Below are 17380 nucleotides of genomic sequence, written 5' to 3'. Positions count from 1 at the left end.
GACGTGCAGGGGAGCAAGGGAGCCTGGCACCTGCAGCAGGGATCCGCACCCGCTGCACTCATTGAGAGTGGTAGGGAAAGCAGAGCAACATGATCCCGGCTCTCTCAGTTCTCCTGGCTATGTTGCTCAGGTGAGGAGACTCTCTCTGCATTGCCAGTGAGAAGGGAGGCGGTCCCTTGTCCCCGCTTGTCCCACAGGCAGCATTGGTTGGGGGAAGAGGTGGAGTATGGGTAGAGAAAGTGTGGGGAAGAGACTGGGAGAGGGTAGAGGAAAGGCAGGGAGGGAGCAGGGTGGAGATAGGGGGACGAGAGGCCTGGGCAGAAGGGGGTTGTCCTGGCACTTCTCTGGGCTGGATGGTGGTCACGTGGCCAGTGGTTCCTCATGTCATGCTTCACCGGTTGCCCTGTTAGCTTTTTTGGCCACAGTGGACTCAGGAATTTACACATTCATCAGATTGTCCACCGAGCCCCCAAGTCACCATTTCCCAGAACAGTGTCCTCCATCCTGCAAGCATAACCCACATGCTTTATTCTCAAATATGTACATTTACATTTAGCCACATTCAAATGCATATTGCTTGTTTGAGCCCAGCTTACTGAGTATTTTTGATCTCTCTGAATCAGTGACCCATCCTCTTCATAATTTACAACACCCCCAATTTTTGTAAAATCAGCAAACTTTATCAGAGATGATTCTAAGAAGATTGACAAAAATGTTAAAGAATAACTGATCCTGAAAAGGCCCCACTAGAAACATTCCCTGTTTATAATTACATTGGGAGACCTATCAGTTAGCCAGCTTTCACTCCATTTAATTTGTGCGATGGCTTTTTATATTATTTTAGATTTTAATCCAGTATCATGTGGTATCATGAAAAGACTTTCAGAACTCTAAGTATAGAGTATCTATCTTTATCTAACAAACTTGTAAGCTAATCAGTTTGAAACAGTACCTCAGATTTGTCATCCAAAAAGAAGAATTCTTCCCCTCACCCTCTGCACTAAATACCAATACAAAGAATTATCTTTGCAATGGCTTTGACCTCCTCAAATATTCCTTTAACAGCTTTGTTGTCTAGAGGTCCCACTGCCTCTATGGCTTTCTGCTTCTCATCTACATTTTTTACTCTTAGTTTTTGTGTCTTTAGCAAGTCATTTCTCAGTTTGTTCTTGGCCTGCCTTATTGTAAGGTTCTAGTTGCAGGCAGCAAGGGCTGGTGGTTGTAGTGATGATTAAAGCCAGGTGATTGTAGGGCCAGGACTGGGCCAAGGGCAGTACTAAGACGAGAGTCAAGGGACAGGCCAAGAGTCAGAACCAAGGTCAGAGTCCAAAAACAAGCCAGGTCAGTATCTTAGCTGGAGACCAGATACAGGCCAATGGCTGAAGGAAGTTTGGAGGAAGGCCAATGATCTGGGGGGCAAGAAGGAAATGCAGGGTTGGAATAGGTTAGTAACAGGGCTGAAGCTGAGTCAGAGGAGGGCCAGGACAAGACAGGGGCAGATGGAGCAAGGTTCAGTCAAGGATGGGGCAGGGACAGGAACTGGATCCAAGATAGGCCAGACACCAAGGGAGCCTGTTATATGGGAGTAGGAGCATTCCTGGCTGGGAAGTGCTGTTGCAAAGAATAACTTTGGACTGGGCTCTGGATGGGTCAGTGAAATACCTGTGTCAGGTAGGGTTGCTGCCCCTCCCAGACTGGCCTCAATCATCCAGTGACTATTGAAAGGAATCCAGGAAATTTTAATAGATTAACAGTCTGGTTGGCAGTGCAGCAGGGTTAGCGCAGGCTCCCCACTTGCCCTGGCTCCACAAACCTCCCAGAAATGGATGGTAGGTTCAGCTTCTTGGTTCAAGGGCAGCCAATGTGTGTGTGTGTGTGTGAGGAGAGGGGGAGAGGGAAGCTCTACACGCTACTCCTATAGCCTGCTCTGAGCACTGACTTCACAGCTCTATCTGACCAGGAACTGTGGCAAGTGAGAGTTGTGGAGGCAGGGGTAGCATGCAGAGCCACATGGCCGCTCCCGAGCTTAGGAGCTGGATAGGTCAGCAGCTTCCAGAAGCTGCCCAAGATAAGAGTCCCCCCTCCCCGGCTGGAGCCCACATGCTTTACTCCCCTCGGTACGCCAACCCCTCCCCCCCCAGTCCCAGGCCTGAGCCCACTCGCACACCCAGACTTTCTCCCATAGCTCACACACCCTCTGCCTCCCACGAGTCCCCTCCCACAGGCTGAACCCCTCAGCCACAGTCTAGAGCCACCTTCTGCACCCTAAATCCCTCTTCCGCAACCTCACTTTGGAGCCTGCACCTCTGAGCTAAATCCCTCACTCCCTCCCAGACCTCAAACTCCTCTCCAGCCTGGAGTCCCCTTCCACAGCCTGAACCCCTTGTTTGTGGCCCACCCACGAGCCCTCACCCCCTCCTGCCCCTCAACTCCCTATGCCAGCCTGGGGAAAGTGAGTGAGAGTGGGAGAGAGTGAGTGACAGGGAAGGGGATGGTGTGTGTGGCGGCAGAGCCTCAGAGAAGGGGCCTGGCATGGGTGATGCTTTGGGGAAGAGGCATGGGCAAGAGTGTTTGGGTTTGTGCGATTAGAAAGTTGGCACCTTCAGTGCTACGGGGTCACGTGGTGCAGGTCCTGAAGGCTGCATGAAGGCTGAGGCACTGCAGACTCTGCTGGAGGAATAAATCTCGACAGCTGAGTGAGCAGCCTGGGCCAGGCTGTGGGTCTGCTACGCCCTTATTCTTATATCTTTTACACGTCAGACTTTGTGCTTCTTCTTATTTTCATTAAGTATTGATCTCCAAATGCTAAAGGATTTTTTTTTTCTTTAACAGACTCCATTAGTCTGGTATTCAGCCATGGTGGCATTCTTTGGGGCCTCTTGCTCTCTTTTTTTAACTTGGAATATATATCTTCTTTGACCTGGGTATGGTGTTTTTAGGGCAACTCCATGCTGCTTGCAAGTATTTTACACCCTAATTACTAGCATCTTCATTCTTGAGCAATTCCCCTTTTTAAAGTTAGAATGTTACCATGTTGGAAGGGGGTAGGGCTATTTCCTCCCCACAAGAATGTTCAATGTAATTACATTATGAACACTGTTACCAAGCAGTTCAGCTATAGGGTTACTTCTTGGACCAGATTCAGTACATCACTAAGGACAAAATCATGAACTGTCTCTCCCCTTAGGGATTCCAGCACAAGCCGCTCCAAGAAATTGGAAACTAGTGTCTAGAAATGTTATCTCTGCCTCACTTCCTAAGGAGACATTTACCCAATCGATATAAGGATACTTGAAATCACCCATTTATTATTGTGTTTCTGGTTTTTTACCTGCTGTAATCTCCTTAAGCATTTCACAGGCATTGTCACCTTCCTGGTCATATGGTCGGTAATACATTGCTACTGCTATACTCTTATTATTCAAGCACGGAATTTCTATCCATAGAAATTCTATGATACAGTTTGATTCATTTCAGATTTTCATTTCAGACCTTATTTGACTCTAAGCTTTTTTAAAACACACAGGCTACGTCTACACTGGCATGATTTTCCGGAAATGCTTAAAACGGAACAGTTTTCCGTTATAAGTATTTCCGGAAAAAGAGCGTCTACATTGGCAGGATGCTTTTCCGGAAAAGCCCTTTTTCCAGAAAAGCGTCCGTGGCCAATGTAGACGCGCTTTTCCGGAAAAAAGCCCCTATCGCCATTTTCGCAATGGGGCTTTTTTGCGGAAAAGACTACTGTGCTGTCTACACTGGCCCTTTTCCGGTACAGTTTTCTGGAAAAAGGACTTTTGCCCGAGCAGGAGCAGCATAGTTTTTCCAGAAAAGCAGCTGATTTCTTACAGTAGAGCGTCGTTGCTTTTCTGGAAATTCAAGGGGCCAGTGTAGACAGCTCGCAGCTTATTCCGGAAAAGCAGCCGCTTTTCTGGAATAAGTGGCCCAGTGTAGACACAGCCACAGTGCTACTCCTTCATTAGGGATATAAGTGACTAACCAACTAGTCACTTCCCCCCCTTGCAGCAAGGGTGGGGGGAGGAGCAGGTGCTGGGGGGAATCCGGCTTAAAAGCTGGTTCCCCCCGGCTCCAGCTCCATGGCAGAGAAGAGTGCCCCACTGGCTCCAGGCTCCATGCCATGTTTCAATCTTTGAAATACACAAGTGCCTTGTGGCATGTCCACCTTTGAAATGTAGCAATGACCTAGTGGGCTCTTGCTACATTTCAAAGTGGAAGTGCCCTTATCGACTAATCGAATAGTCAATGGAAATTCCATCAACTATTTGATTAATTGATTAATCTAATTTTAACACCCCTAGCCTGCATTAGTGCAAGCTACTCTGTCATTCCTGTGTATTTTGTTCCCTGGTATTACCATGTCCCATTGCTCATCCTCATTCCACCAACTTTCTGCAATATCTTCTGTATCAATATCTTCATTTAATGCCAGACACTCCAATTCACCTATCTTAGTATTTAGAGTTCTAGCACTTGAATATAACACATGTACATTTTGTCAATAGTTAGTTGTTTGCCTTTGTGTGTTATGTTTAAATGGGCTTTTATGATTGTCTGCTCCTCACTAGTGCCCATCTGTACTTTACCAAGTTCTTTCCTATTCTCTATAGTTGGATATAGAACTCCACCTTTAATAAATTCATCTTTAAGGATTGTGTCCACCTGAACTGTGAGCTCCCCCACATGGCCAGGTTTCCTCCACCACTTAGTTTAAAAAATACTCTGTCACCTTTTAATTTATGTGCCACCAGTCTGGTTCCATTTTGGTTAAGATGGAGCCCATCCCTCTGTACAGACAACTCCATCCACAAATAGTTCTCTGATTTCTAATACATCTAAATTTCTCCTCCCTACACCACTGTGTCATCCAGACATTTAGATTTTACATTTCAGCCTGTCTTACTGGCCCTGTGGGAAGGTCTGGAAGCATTCAGAGAATGTTACCATGGAGATCCTAGACTTTAATCTCTTTCCTTCCAGCCTAAATTTGGTTTCCAGGACCTCTCTCCTAGCTTTCCCTATGTCTGGTACTTACAGGTACCATGATCACTGGCTCCTCCACAGCACTGCCTCTAAGACTATCTAGATGTCTTGTGATATCAGTTGCCTTTGCACCTGGTAAGCAATTAATCATGTGGCTCTTCTAGTCATCACAAAGCCCATTACTCACATTTCTAGACATCCAATCCCTCATTGCAGCTGACTGTCTTTTCCTATGAAGAGAGGGCCCTCCCTCTAGAGGGGTATCCTTAGTGTAAGATCATGTCATTACATCATTTGGAGGGTGGCTCCCAACAATAGAATTATTTCCCTCTAATGCACTCCTGACCCAAAACTTTTATCCTCTTCAACAACACAAAGGCTGTTGAGCAGAAGGTAGGACCACTCTACTATGTCTATAAAAGTCTCCATGAATCTTTCTGTCTCTCTCTACTCCTCCAGCTGAGTCAATCTGGCATCTAGAGCCCATACTCTGTTTCTGGGATACTTGAGTTGCTTGCAACACACACTCTCTCCCTCTCCCTCTCCGTCTCTCTCTCTATATATGAGGCAGGTAATCATACATGTGGTATTCAGTGCATTAAATTGGTTAGCTCTCACCACGCTGTTGGTTTTCTACCTGCTTTCTTTATCACTTGAGTGGATTTTTTAATGTAGCCTAAGTTATGGGTGTGTTATGGGTGCCAGTAACTTTTCTTGGTACCTTTCTAATTATTATGATCTCTTGGCCTCCCCGGCCTTAGCTGATTTATCACTGTAGCCAAACTCTCCTTAGCATAGCAGCTTACTTAGCCATTATGTTCTCTTCCTCTGTTGTGGGGTTCCTCTGCTTGAGAAGAATGTTACCATATGATATTACTACAATTCCCCTTAAATAAAGAACAGAAGTATTTATTGAACACTCTGTCTTTTCCACATTGTTATTGATAATACTACTGATTCTATCTTGGAGTGTACCAATACCACTGAAAGGATCTTCTCCCTTAATATACTAAACTCTCTTTATTTTTCTTAACTCTGCAGGCCATGGATTTCTTCTTGTCTCTTTGCTGTCCTGATCAACCTTCTCCCATTTCCAGTTTCTGATTTATATTCATTATGACCAGCTTCATCTTTCTTTCATCTGTTATATACCTTTCACTGTTTGCATACGTACCTACACCTCCTCTCTACACCAGGTCATTTTTTTAAGCAAAACAGTCTTCTTCCTTAATTGAGGCACGGTGGCTCTATGGCTTTCTGGACTTCATGATTTGGCCCTATATCCCCAAGATACCATTTTCTCAAAGAGGCTGAGACATAAATATTGCCTAGTTTCAGTCTGTTCCACTGTACTACTTCAGAGTTTATTCTGTTTCCTGAAGAAACAAATGATAAATGCTACGGTATTCTTACACAGCTTTAATATTTTTCAGACGTTGTATCTTATTGCTCTGTCAGTTAAAAAAAAATCACTAATTGTAAGAAGTATAGAAACATATACCCTGAGATTTACAAAGTGCACAGCGAGGCCACCATAGAGTGTAACTCCACAGACATACTAGAAAGATTTCATCGTCTTTCACAATTCCACAGAGTCCTGTAAGTGCGCACAGCATACTCTACAGGAATCCAGTGCTTCATCTCGGCTGGACAGATGGTATTTAATCATCTAGTTGCCATTGGCTTCTAGCCATTAAGAAACTTACTTCAAACACTAGATATAAAAAATTTTACTTCATAGCATAAGTACTGTAATGCACATTCTGAAATGTAATTAATCAAAATGGAGTACTTTAGGGGTTGGGGGCTAGATTCTTTTTTAATTGTTATTATTCTAATCAGCTTTCCATTAACACCAAATGGAAGAAAAATCCATAGGTGTAACCATTACAAATAAGACAGAGTATGTTATGTTACATTAATAAGTGTGATCTTACAGGCAATCAAATGAAGGTGCAAGATTTCAGTGGTGCCAAGGAAATAAACTATTGAAACTCTAGAAATGTGCTGCTTGTATGTAAAGCCCTGCTCAGATACACAAATGTGGATCCGCATCTGTAAGAATCAACTTGAATCCCCTCTGCAATGTGCACTCAGTCTTTTATCTATAGCCGTATCCACACTGCATCCAAAGCAGTGTGCTGCCTCATTTTGCCTCCCACAAGGAGCATCTTGTATACTGCATGCGTGTATACTGCACATAAGATCTAAAAGGTGGAGAAGCAACTGTCTGCAGCTGATAACCTATGAAGCTGTTTCCCCACCTATATTCTCTCTGTATATGGGGGAGAGGGAAGGGAGATGATAGATCAAGAAAAACAGCAAAATCCCCCCATACTCCTATCACAGCAGTTCAAATAGCCAAGCTATTTAGGAAACCTCTCCCGACTTCATTACTATCATATTAGGTCAGCTGGAGATGGAGGCAGCTGGTTCTGCAAACTAAATATACATACAGGGCTTTAAATATAGCATCTGAAAGGTGGTGAAGCAGCCTCATAGGCTACAAGCTACAGACAGCTTGCTTCCTAACCTTTGAGATACTATATTTAGAGCCTTGTGTGAATGCAAAATTTGTATATGCATCCAGGTGCAAAAATGGTATGTAGATAACCACACCCTAGGATGCAGATACCCGTGGATTTGCATGGCTCTAAGCGTGTTGATGGTGGCATCACATATAGCAGGAAAAATGCAACCAAACTAGAATCATGGGCAGCTTGATTAGCTTCAATGTGAGAAAAGGATGACAAAACTGGGGCCAAACTCTGACTTGATTTAAGCAAACAGACCTCCATTAGAGTCAATGAACTTGCACCTGATTCCACCATGTCTAAAGTTGAGTTTAAGCATGAAAAAAATTGTTTTCTCTTTCTTTTTAAAAAATACAATCACCAAATCATCTCCCTCCTGCATTTAACCCTCAAATTCTCATGGCTTCAAACTTGCTCTCCTTTCTCTTCTTGATGCTGTCTCCTCCAACATCTACCTGCTCTACTCTATGCTCGTGAGGTACCTATAGCCAGATCCAAGGAGCCTTCTCCAATCTCATCACTCTTGGTCTATCTGCTGCCTTTGCCTATCAGCCTCTTCCCCCACCCTGTGCCTGCCTTAACTTTCTCTGCTTTGTGGGTTTTCAATTTAATTCAGTATCTGCTTTTATGGAGTCATTTACTGTGTCAACATTCATGACTCTCAAATCTACCTTTCAGCAAATGGCGTCCGAGTCTCTCTCTTTCTCAATGCCCACCCATCAAGTCAAGCTGAAAGAGCTATTTCTCTATGCATAGTAAAGAGAATTATGGTGGGGTTGGTGGGGAGGGAAGAGATGGCTATAGCTCCCTGATGCTTCCTGGCTCTGAAAAGGAAGTAAAAAGAAGTGCACAAAACAATCAGCATATCTTAGTAACTCTCCCTGTGTTCACTTGGCCTCTCATATTGCCATTCCCACCCTTTGTTTATAGCATCACTTGCTGTGTTATGACCAATTTATAATGTTAACCCACCAGGACACAGTTCTGTCACTTTATTTGTTTCTAAAGTGCTTAGCTCCACAGGGCGCTTGTCTAAAGATTACATTCTAATAATATTAAGCAGACAAACTTCTCTTTTACATTCATGTAATTATTTTTCACAGCATCAAGAATGGCTTTCCAAACTCAGTTACAGTACTTTTATCCTGTTGCTAAACTTAGTCTAACTAATAGAAGAAATGCTACCATTCAAATGCAGAAAACTATATTTCCATACAATGCTTAACTGGAACACTAAATGAGATTTCATGTGTGCAATTAATTAACACCATCCTTCGATGCAAATCAGAGGGCTTTACCCAATACTGGATTTTGTTTAGTCTCCTGGAAAAGCTTGCTGAGATCTGTAAAAACAGACACTGCCCTTACAGAGAATGTGTAATTCCAAAATGTGCTTGCTCCTCTTTAGTATAATCACAGGGTCCTGATTTAACAGACCAAATTAAAAGTAAAATGCAGAGTGAGAGAAAAGAAAGTATGAAAAAATACTCACCAACACAAGTTGGTCCAATAAAAGATATTACCGCACCTACCTTGTCACTCGAAAGGGCTCACTAGATATTTAATCTGAACTTCTTTTCTTATAAGTCTATTCAACAACAAATAGCACATTGCTTTACTCCTGGAGGCTTAAAATGAAGCAAAACTGTAGAAGTTTAAAACCCTCTGATGTCCCATTATAGTGTTGATAAAATCTAGCAGCCATGACATTGCCATTTCTGTAGTAATTACGTTGGAGATGAGGTAATATTTGTTACTATTTACAGAAAAGTTGACACCTCATCAGAGAGCACTGGACACCTCTCAGATTTGGTTACCTCTGTTAGTAGATTTCAGTAAATATGAATAAAGTATGTCCAAACAAGAGAACCAGTTATGGATCTCTTCATTAAACTCCATCCAAATGTTGCAATTTCAGGACAAATAAGGTTATCCATTTTAAACATTAAACAGCCTCTTGCACCAAATCAGCCAAAGTGACCTTTCTTGATAGAGCATTGGAGTTGTCTTTAGAAACCACTATGACAAAACTCAAGTAACAGAGATGAAGGGTAAGGCCTTGAAATGTCACATGAAATGAGTATTTGGATTTATATACAGAAGAGCACTCATTAGGAGTACAACAAATTATCTATTTAGTTAGACTGACTAGTGAAAGACATTGCAATGCAGCAAACTGTCACTGAATAGAGTAAAAATATTGTTTACATGAAAGTGGAAATATTGAATATTGAGAATGTGTGTTAATTTCCATCACAAAATGCATTCAGATATCGTGTACATTTCAAATACTGTAAGACTTTGATCTGACTGGCAGTCTTTTTACTCCTTGCTTTGTTGAGTTTCTCTCACCCTCATAATAGAGGCTTTACATTTACAAAATGACTAGCTTCCCTCTTCTCCACCCCCCTGTAGTTTTGGCAGAAGATACCTTCTCATTTGGAAAGTCACCAAGTTCTTACCTGGCACTCTTAGCAAAACAAATCAGCAATATTTTCACAATAAAGGGCCAACTGGCTTTTGACAAAGTCCCTGAGAATGTTGATGTAAAATCTCTCAATAGTGATTGCAAACAAAACATTTATTTAACTTTATGAAGTCTCAAGTGACCAGTGTTTGCTGTAGTGGAAATACGGTGAGTAGGCAGCTTCAGCGTTCTGAATGGAACATTAAAGACAGTGTACCTGCATTATAATAAGAAGGTCAAATACTAGGATGAAAGAAGCCAGGAAGGCTCTTGAGACCTCATCACTTGGCAGAAATCCACGATTCAACTTGTCCCAGCTGATCCAGTCAGTAGTGATGACAAGCACAACTACAGAGGTCAAAGTAAATAGAACAGTCCTGCAAAGGAAAAAAATACTTCAGAAAAAATGTTACATAAAAAAACTCTACATTGTTTTCTCTCTCCTCTTTCAGTTAACTAATATTTTATTGAACTTCACAGAAGACCAAGTGAGGTTGAAGAAAATGATGTGCAAATGTAGGTAATTTTATTCAAAGTATAAAAGGTGCTGGACATATCGTTAGTGCAAAGAAATGTGCTAGCCATTTCCAAAAGAGCTGAAAAATTAATGCTGAGCTACATCATTTTTTATTTCAGTTTCATACATTTCATGTATATTGTAAAGACTATTAAAAACAAAAGTAATACTGTATAACAAATGAATATTTGTATGTAAAAGACCACATTGCTCATCCCAAATTCAAATGAACTGTTTAGAAGGATGTTTTCCAAGGCTCAAGGTAAAGTTAGGTACCCAACTCACTTTAAAAGTTTTCCCCTTGATTCTCTTCTTACCCAAGGTAGCCATGAAGAAGCAACCGTTGAGAGTAAATAGAAATGTAGATGGCATCTTGGCATACAGAACTACTCAGAGGTCTTTTAGGGCCTGGGGTAAAATCTGAAAGTGACTCTCATTCCCCTTCCCCACTAAATGCCAACAGTACAAAAACACTGATAAAAGCATGGAGTGAGGCAATGGAGAGCTGGCATGCCCCACGTTAACTGCTAGTCTTGCCGGGGATAAGTTGGGCTTCCTGCTTCAGACATTGTGACATGGCATATAGGGTCACAACGCCACTCAGGTTCAGTGGAGCCACCTAATGGAGGGGCAGCTAGGCCAAACTTGCTACTCAGTTTGGGGACTCTCTCAAACACAAGGCCTTGGGCAAATTGCTCATTCCCTACTCCTATGGCATACATGAGTGGACTATCAGATACATTTTGATAATACACTGAACGCATGTTATCATCACACAGAACAAGGTTGGTCTGATGTATATATGCTGCTATTTACTGCAAGCCACAAAACAGTGCTGCAACAGCAAAGAGACTACTGCTTCTACAGGAAGCCTCCAAGGATGATGAAGAGAATAAAACTGAGCTCTGGAGAAATGTTTAGCTAGAGTTTCCCCTACACTATGTACCAGTTCCGACTTACATACAAATTCAACTTAAGAACAAACCTACAGTCCCTATCTTGTACGTAACCCGGGGACTGCCTGTACTCAGATCCTGATGCATACACAAAATGGAGGTTGAACATGAGAACTTGCATTTTCATGCATAAATCTGGGTACATGCACTTTTGAAAATCTGGCTTTTTATATGTTTAAACCAGGGCAAACCAGAGGGACTTCAGTTAAGTAAAGGTATGATAACAATAAAATAGTCACACTAGAAAGGTTATTTGAAATGGCTAAATTAAACAGAACACAATTAATGTTCACTTGCCTTTTTTAACATATGAAATTGGAGCAGAGAAAAATATTTAATACAAGTTTTTGTAGCGATTTATAAAAAACAAAATTGGTATGCTTTTGAGTTCACTAAATTTATGCAATATTGGAGCACTGTCCTGACACTGAAGAAGGAAAGAGAATATACCAGCAATGTCTTTTAATTGAACAACAGCTTTATTAAGTACCATGACCTATTCTAGCAATAACTCATCCAGTGCAGGCCACTCTTTTTTTGTAACCCATACTACCTGGGAAGGGCTTTCCTTCGCTGCTATATAACAAGCCCACTGACAGCCATTCTGGGTCCTAGGGCAAAATAGACAATGGGACCCCTACAACTCGTTCTGCCTGGGTATGTCTACACTACCCCGCTAGTTCCAACTAGCGGGGTAATGTATGCATACCGCACTTGCTAATGAAGCCCGGGATTTGAATTTCCCGGGCTTCATTAGCATAAGCGGGGAGCCGCCATTTTTAAATCCCCGCTGCTTCGAACCCCGTGTAGCGCGGCTACACGGGGCTCGAACTAGGTAGTTCGGACTAGGGTCCTATTCCGAACTACCGGTACTCCTCGTGAAACGAGGTGTACCGGTAGTTCGGAATAGGCACCCTAGTCCGAACTACCTAGTTCGAGCCCCGTGTAGCCGCGCTACACGGGGTTCGAAGCAGCGGGGATTTAAAAATGGCGGCTCCCCGCTTATGCTAATGAAGCCCGGGAAATTCAAATCCCGGGCTTCATTAGCAAGTGCGGTATGCATACATTACCCTCCTAGTTCGAACTAGGAGGGTAGTGTAGACATACCCCCCGATATTTGTGTGGTGTTGTATCTGCACTGCTGGCAGGCTTACCAATGGGATGGGAGGGCCAAGAGGGCATTTCCCCCTGGGTCTAGCCATTCAAAAGGGCTCAGGGCTTCTAGCCACTGTTGCTGCCAGAGCAACATGTATTGTGGTCCGGGTGGCTCTGAGGGCTACCTGGAGAATAGTGAGGCGTAGAGAGGCATGCTCCAGGCAGTGCTGAGGGCTGAATGCCCCCAGGTCCATCTCTTCTGCCCAAAGCCACGCCCCTTCTGGGGGTGCAGAGCCAACCCCTCCCACCTTTACCAGGGGCCTGACAAGTCTGCCAGCCCCTCTGATTGCCAGAACGTTGCCTCTTACTTTTTTCATCCATGTGAGCAACATATTTTGTTATGTGCAGTGAAACATGTGCAGAGATGTGCATCAGTAGAAACAAAAATCCTGGATATAATACATATATTTTTAAAATTACCATAATGGTAATTACTCCAGCCAGGACAAGTTAGACATTTTAGAACTCACTACTCAGAATTAAATTTAAGTGGAAGAGAAATAAAAATTATGAAATGCAGAAACTAGTCAAAACACTAAAATAGCACACTTTGAAAGAATAAAATTACAGAGGCTGAATGTGCAATGCAGGAAGTACCAAATATACCAAGCAGTAACAACAACAAGGTTACTGGGGAAAGTTGAGAGACTCACAGGAGATGGGGTACATGTGCAGGGGGAGAGAGACAGACAGACAGACTGTATGAGCTGGGCTACTGAGGAAATCTCAGAAATAGTGTCTAGCTGTCTCTTTAATGAAGGCACTTAGCAGGCCTGCCAGCAGGAGGTGGGGGACAATGGGACCAGTTGTCCTGGGGCCCAGCGATTCAAGGGAGCCCAGGACTCCAGCTACCATCACTGCTTCAATATCAGTGGTGGTGAGCCCTGGGCCCCTTTGAATCGTCTCCATGACTCTGAGGGCTGGGGAGGAAGCCCTAAGGGCTGGCTGCCACCTGCCCACACCTCCCACTTCCAGGGTCCACAGTCAGGGTTGCCAGATGGTTTAACAAAAAATACCAAACCCGCCCCCACCCCACCCCCAAAAAAACGGGTAAAAAATTCTGTTGAGGAAAAAAAAGGGGAAGACCAAAGTTGTTGAGCAAGATAAAAAAATTAAAACACCCAGCATGGCCCCTTTAAGAAAGGCCTTTGAGGCATTTTTTCCGGAGGCCATCTTGTTTTCCCGCTCCGAGCCAGAAGACAGCTCCCCTACGGAACCAGGTAAGTGGGGGAGAGGGTTCCAGGGAGATCTGGGGGCTGGGCCCAGTTGCTGAGTGTGTGTAGGGTTGCCAGATGTCCAGTATTTTTGCATTGTGGCAGGGAAAAAAATCAGAAAATACCGGACAGGTTAGGCATCCAGTATTTTCTGAATTTTTTTACCAGACAGGAGGCAAAAATACCAGACTGTTCAGGTCAATACCGGACACCTGGCAACCCTACCCATGGTGGCTGTTGCCCCGTTGGCACTCAGTCTCACAAACACACAAACACATGCCCCTCGTCGAAGTAGAACGCAGCAGCTCTGACCTAAGGGAGTACTCATGAGCCAGAGCTTCCTTTATCTCCTACTCCCTGCTCTGCAGACCTGGGGTACAGGGCAGAGGCACCCTGAAATCAGTATTCCTCTCACTCTATACAGCTAGCAGAAGGGTCCAGGATCAATGAGCTGAAGCAGGAAGGAGCAATGTCGGGGGGAGGGGCACATGTCATCTTTGAGTTAGGAGGCATGGAAGGGTGCTTCTACACTGTACCTTAGGTTGAAATAAGATACACAATTTGCGTAGCTCAAATTGCGTATCTTATCTTACTTCGATCTTATTTTGAAATAGCTTATTCTGAAATTTGGCACTGTCTACACAACACTTATTTAGAAATAAATCACCATTCCAAAACATCCCTTACTTCTCGTGGAATGAGGTTTACAGGGATGTCAGAATAGCGAGCCCATTATGTTTCAAAATAACAGGAGCACTCAAAAGATGCTGTATAGCTTACTGTCTCCTGCATGGCAGGGCCCTCTCCTGCCCTTTGAAGTGACCCAGATACCTGGGCAGTTGCCCACTTTGCCTCCCCCATTCCCATTGACAGGACTGTTACGTATCAGCCGTTATTCTGGTCTGAACAGTATAACTAATACCCCACCGGGCTCCCCTTATACAAGGATTAAGTGGATAGTGGAGAAAATGTCTCTTTGGTGTACTAAACATTATGAGTCCCATTCCCATTCCCCAGTTTCTTTAGGAAATTCTTTTTCAAATACATTTCCACTTCCAGCTTATCAAGGAACTGAGCACCCTATTGAACAATGGCCTGCACCAGATACCTGCCAAGTAGTGACAACAGCACTGGCTGCCTGCCAAATAGTGACAGTAACAATCTACCTTTCCCAACAGTTCTCTTGGCTTCTGACAGTAAGGTCATATTGCCCAGGCCTTTCTAGCTAGCAATGGGACGGAGAGGTGGGGGGTAGTTGGCTAGGATTACCAGCCTCCAAAAGACAGCAATCATCATGCCCCCAGGAAAGCCTAAAAGCCAGGCCCAACTCCCATCACAAATCTTTGGCTGCCAGGTACAGAATGCAGCCCTAGAAAGCGGAAAGGTTTATAAGCTCTCCTCTAAGATGCATGGGAGTCAACAGGCTTGCATTGTAACTTTCTGTCCAACTAACTAATCAGCCAAGGATTATTTCCCTCCTCAAGCCCATGAGGAGAGGAGTTAAAAAAGAGGGGTATCAATCCTTAAAGGGGCCCAGAGTTTTTCTTTCCCTGCTGGTGCTTGGAGTTGAGAGATTGGGGTGAATGTTACAAAATATTGGGGGGGAAATCTAACATTTTGCTTCTCTAGATGTTTGCAAAAGCCTGAAAAACCTTTTTCCATTCTCAGTTTACTTTAGAAAAATGAATAATTCTCCCTCATTCAAATGATCTAATGGCAGGAAGTGTGTGTATGTGGCGGGGGGGGGGGGGGGGAGCTTGGAAATTGTGAGTCATATTCGCTTCTTTGCCTCTAACTGATGGACAGTAATTTTCTCTCACTCTACACATATCTTTATAGACACAATTAAACGATTGCTTTACATCTATTACATAAGCCATGCCTTGTAACACCCTGTGAAGTAGCTAAAATATTATTACCCCCAATTCACAGTTTGGAGACCAGATTCTCTCCCATCAGGCCAGCTCTTACACACCAGTTGAAACTGGCTTTGTTTAGCCTGATAAGTTTTCCCTCCACGATACAGATGTCTCAGTTATAAAAAAAACAAACAATTTACACCTACATCTTCGATCAACTGCCCTCTCCTCTGCATAGACAACATGTCAGGAGAAGTGGAGAATGCAGCTGTGCCTGGCCAAATCTCTCACATGGCATGTTTTCCATTGGGGATCATGGCTGGGAGGCACAAGCTATAGTAATCGCTGGCTTCTCTAATTTAGATCAATTTATAGAAACAGGGAAACATAACAACCATGATCCCCTGTCCTCCACTTGTTTGTTCTGAGTAGATGTCTGAGTAGCACAGAATCTGAGCTTGGAAAGCTAAGGATAAGTTAAGTAACCTGCCTAAGGCCACAAAATTCAGTGCTGGGATCCAGACTCTCAGGTCTATGACTGCTCCACTACAAGGGTATGTCTACACTAGCCCCCTAGTTCGAACTAGGGTGGCTAATGTAGGCATTCAAAGTTGCAAATGAAGCCCGGGATTTAAATATCCCGGGCTTTATTTGCATCTTCCCATCCGGGTGCCATTTTTAAATCCCCTTAGTCCGAACTAACTGCCTGCGGTTACACCTGTTAACCGAGGTGTAACAGTTAACTCGAACTAAGGACTTAGTTCGAGTTAACGTTTGACTGCCATGTGTAGCCGCGGGCAGTTAGTTCAGACTAAGGGGATTTAAAAATGGCGCCCGGACGGGAAGATGCAAATAAAGCCCGGGATATTTAAATCTCGGGCTTCATTTGCAACTTCAAAAGCCTACATTAGCCTCCCTAGTTTGAACTAGGGGGCTAGTGTAGAAATACCCTAACAGCACACCTGAAGCAAGTCACAACCTGTAACTTAGTTTCCCAGTCCGCAACATGGCAAGAATAAAGTTTTCCAAGGTGAAATTTGAAAATGTAGAAGGTTTGCATACAAGATAAATCCAGGCATATATAGGTGGTAGATATTATTAGCTACCATTGCAGCAACTTTGAGCTACGTATTACAAGTCTTATTTAGAATTTTCTTCTAAACCCATCCTGACCGTTCCTCCTCTGAAAAAGCCTTTATGATGTTGTGGCTTTGATGATCAGGAGATAAAGAGTTCTGCTAAGATCAAGTGTTGAGATGAAAGTCAGACTTTGACTGTTTTCCTACTCTGAATGAGATGCTCAGTTCTTTGTCTTTTGTGATAGGCAAAAAGTATATTATTTTGCCCTTTCACAACTCCCTCTCTGTTTAAAAAAATCAGTATCCTTGCTGAAAATAAATTTTGAAACATGTGCCGCACACTATATTAAGAATCCTGTATTGAACTTACAACCAAGCATAATCCCCATTGACCTCAGCTGACTGAGGGTATGTCTCCACAGCACCATTATTTTGGAATAACTGACATTATTCTGAAATAATATAGTGCGTGTCTACAATACAAGCCTTTATTTTGAAATGGTGTTGAGCTGGAAGACCTCTTATTCTGACTCATGGTAACCCTCATTTCACGAGGAGTAAGGAAAGTCGAAGGAAGAGTGCTCTTCCTTCAACTTCCTGC

The 17380-nt window shown here is 43.4% G+C and overlaps 1 protein-coding gene across 3 annotated transcripts in view; it reads right to left on the bottom strand.

Annotated features, from left to right (window-relative positions):
* The window catches only part of TMEM117 (transmembrane protein 117), a 372578-nt gene that overhangs the window by 77481 nt on the left and 277717 nt on the right, over positions 1 to 17380 (bottom strand). For all 3 annotated transcript variants that reach the window (XM_006126495.4, XM_075930343.1, XM_025186333.2), the window contains one exon: positions 10217 to 10376. In XM_006126495.4, coding sequence (XP_006126557.3) covers positions 10217 to 10376 — 160 coding nt within the window. The remainder of the gene's footprint in view (positions 1 to 10216; positions 10377 to 17380) is intronic.

The sequence above is a fragment of the Pelodiscus sinensis genome, chromosome 1 (assembly GCF_049634645.1).
Source record: "Pelodiscus sinensis isolate JC-2024 chromosome 1, ASM4963464v1, whole genome shotgun sequence".
In the NCBI taxonomy this organism is placed as follows: domain Eukaryota; kingdom Metazoa; phylum Chordata; order Testudines; family Trionychidae; genus Pelodiscus; species Pelodiscus sinensis.
The sequence above is the reverse complement of the archived record's forward strand: the minus strand, read 5'-3'. Positions and strand labels throughout refer to the sequence as shown.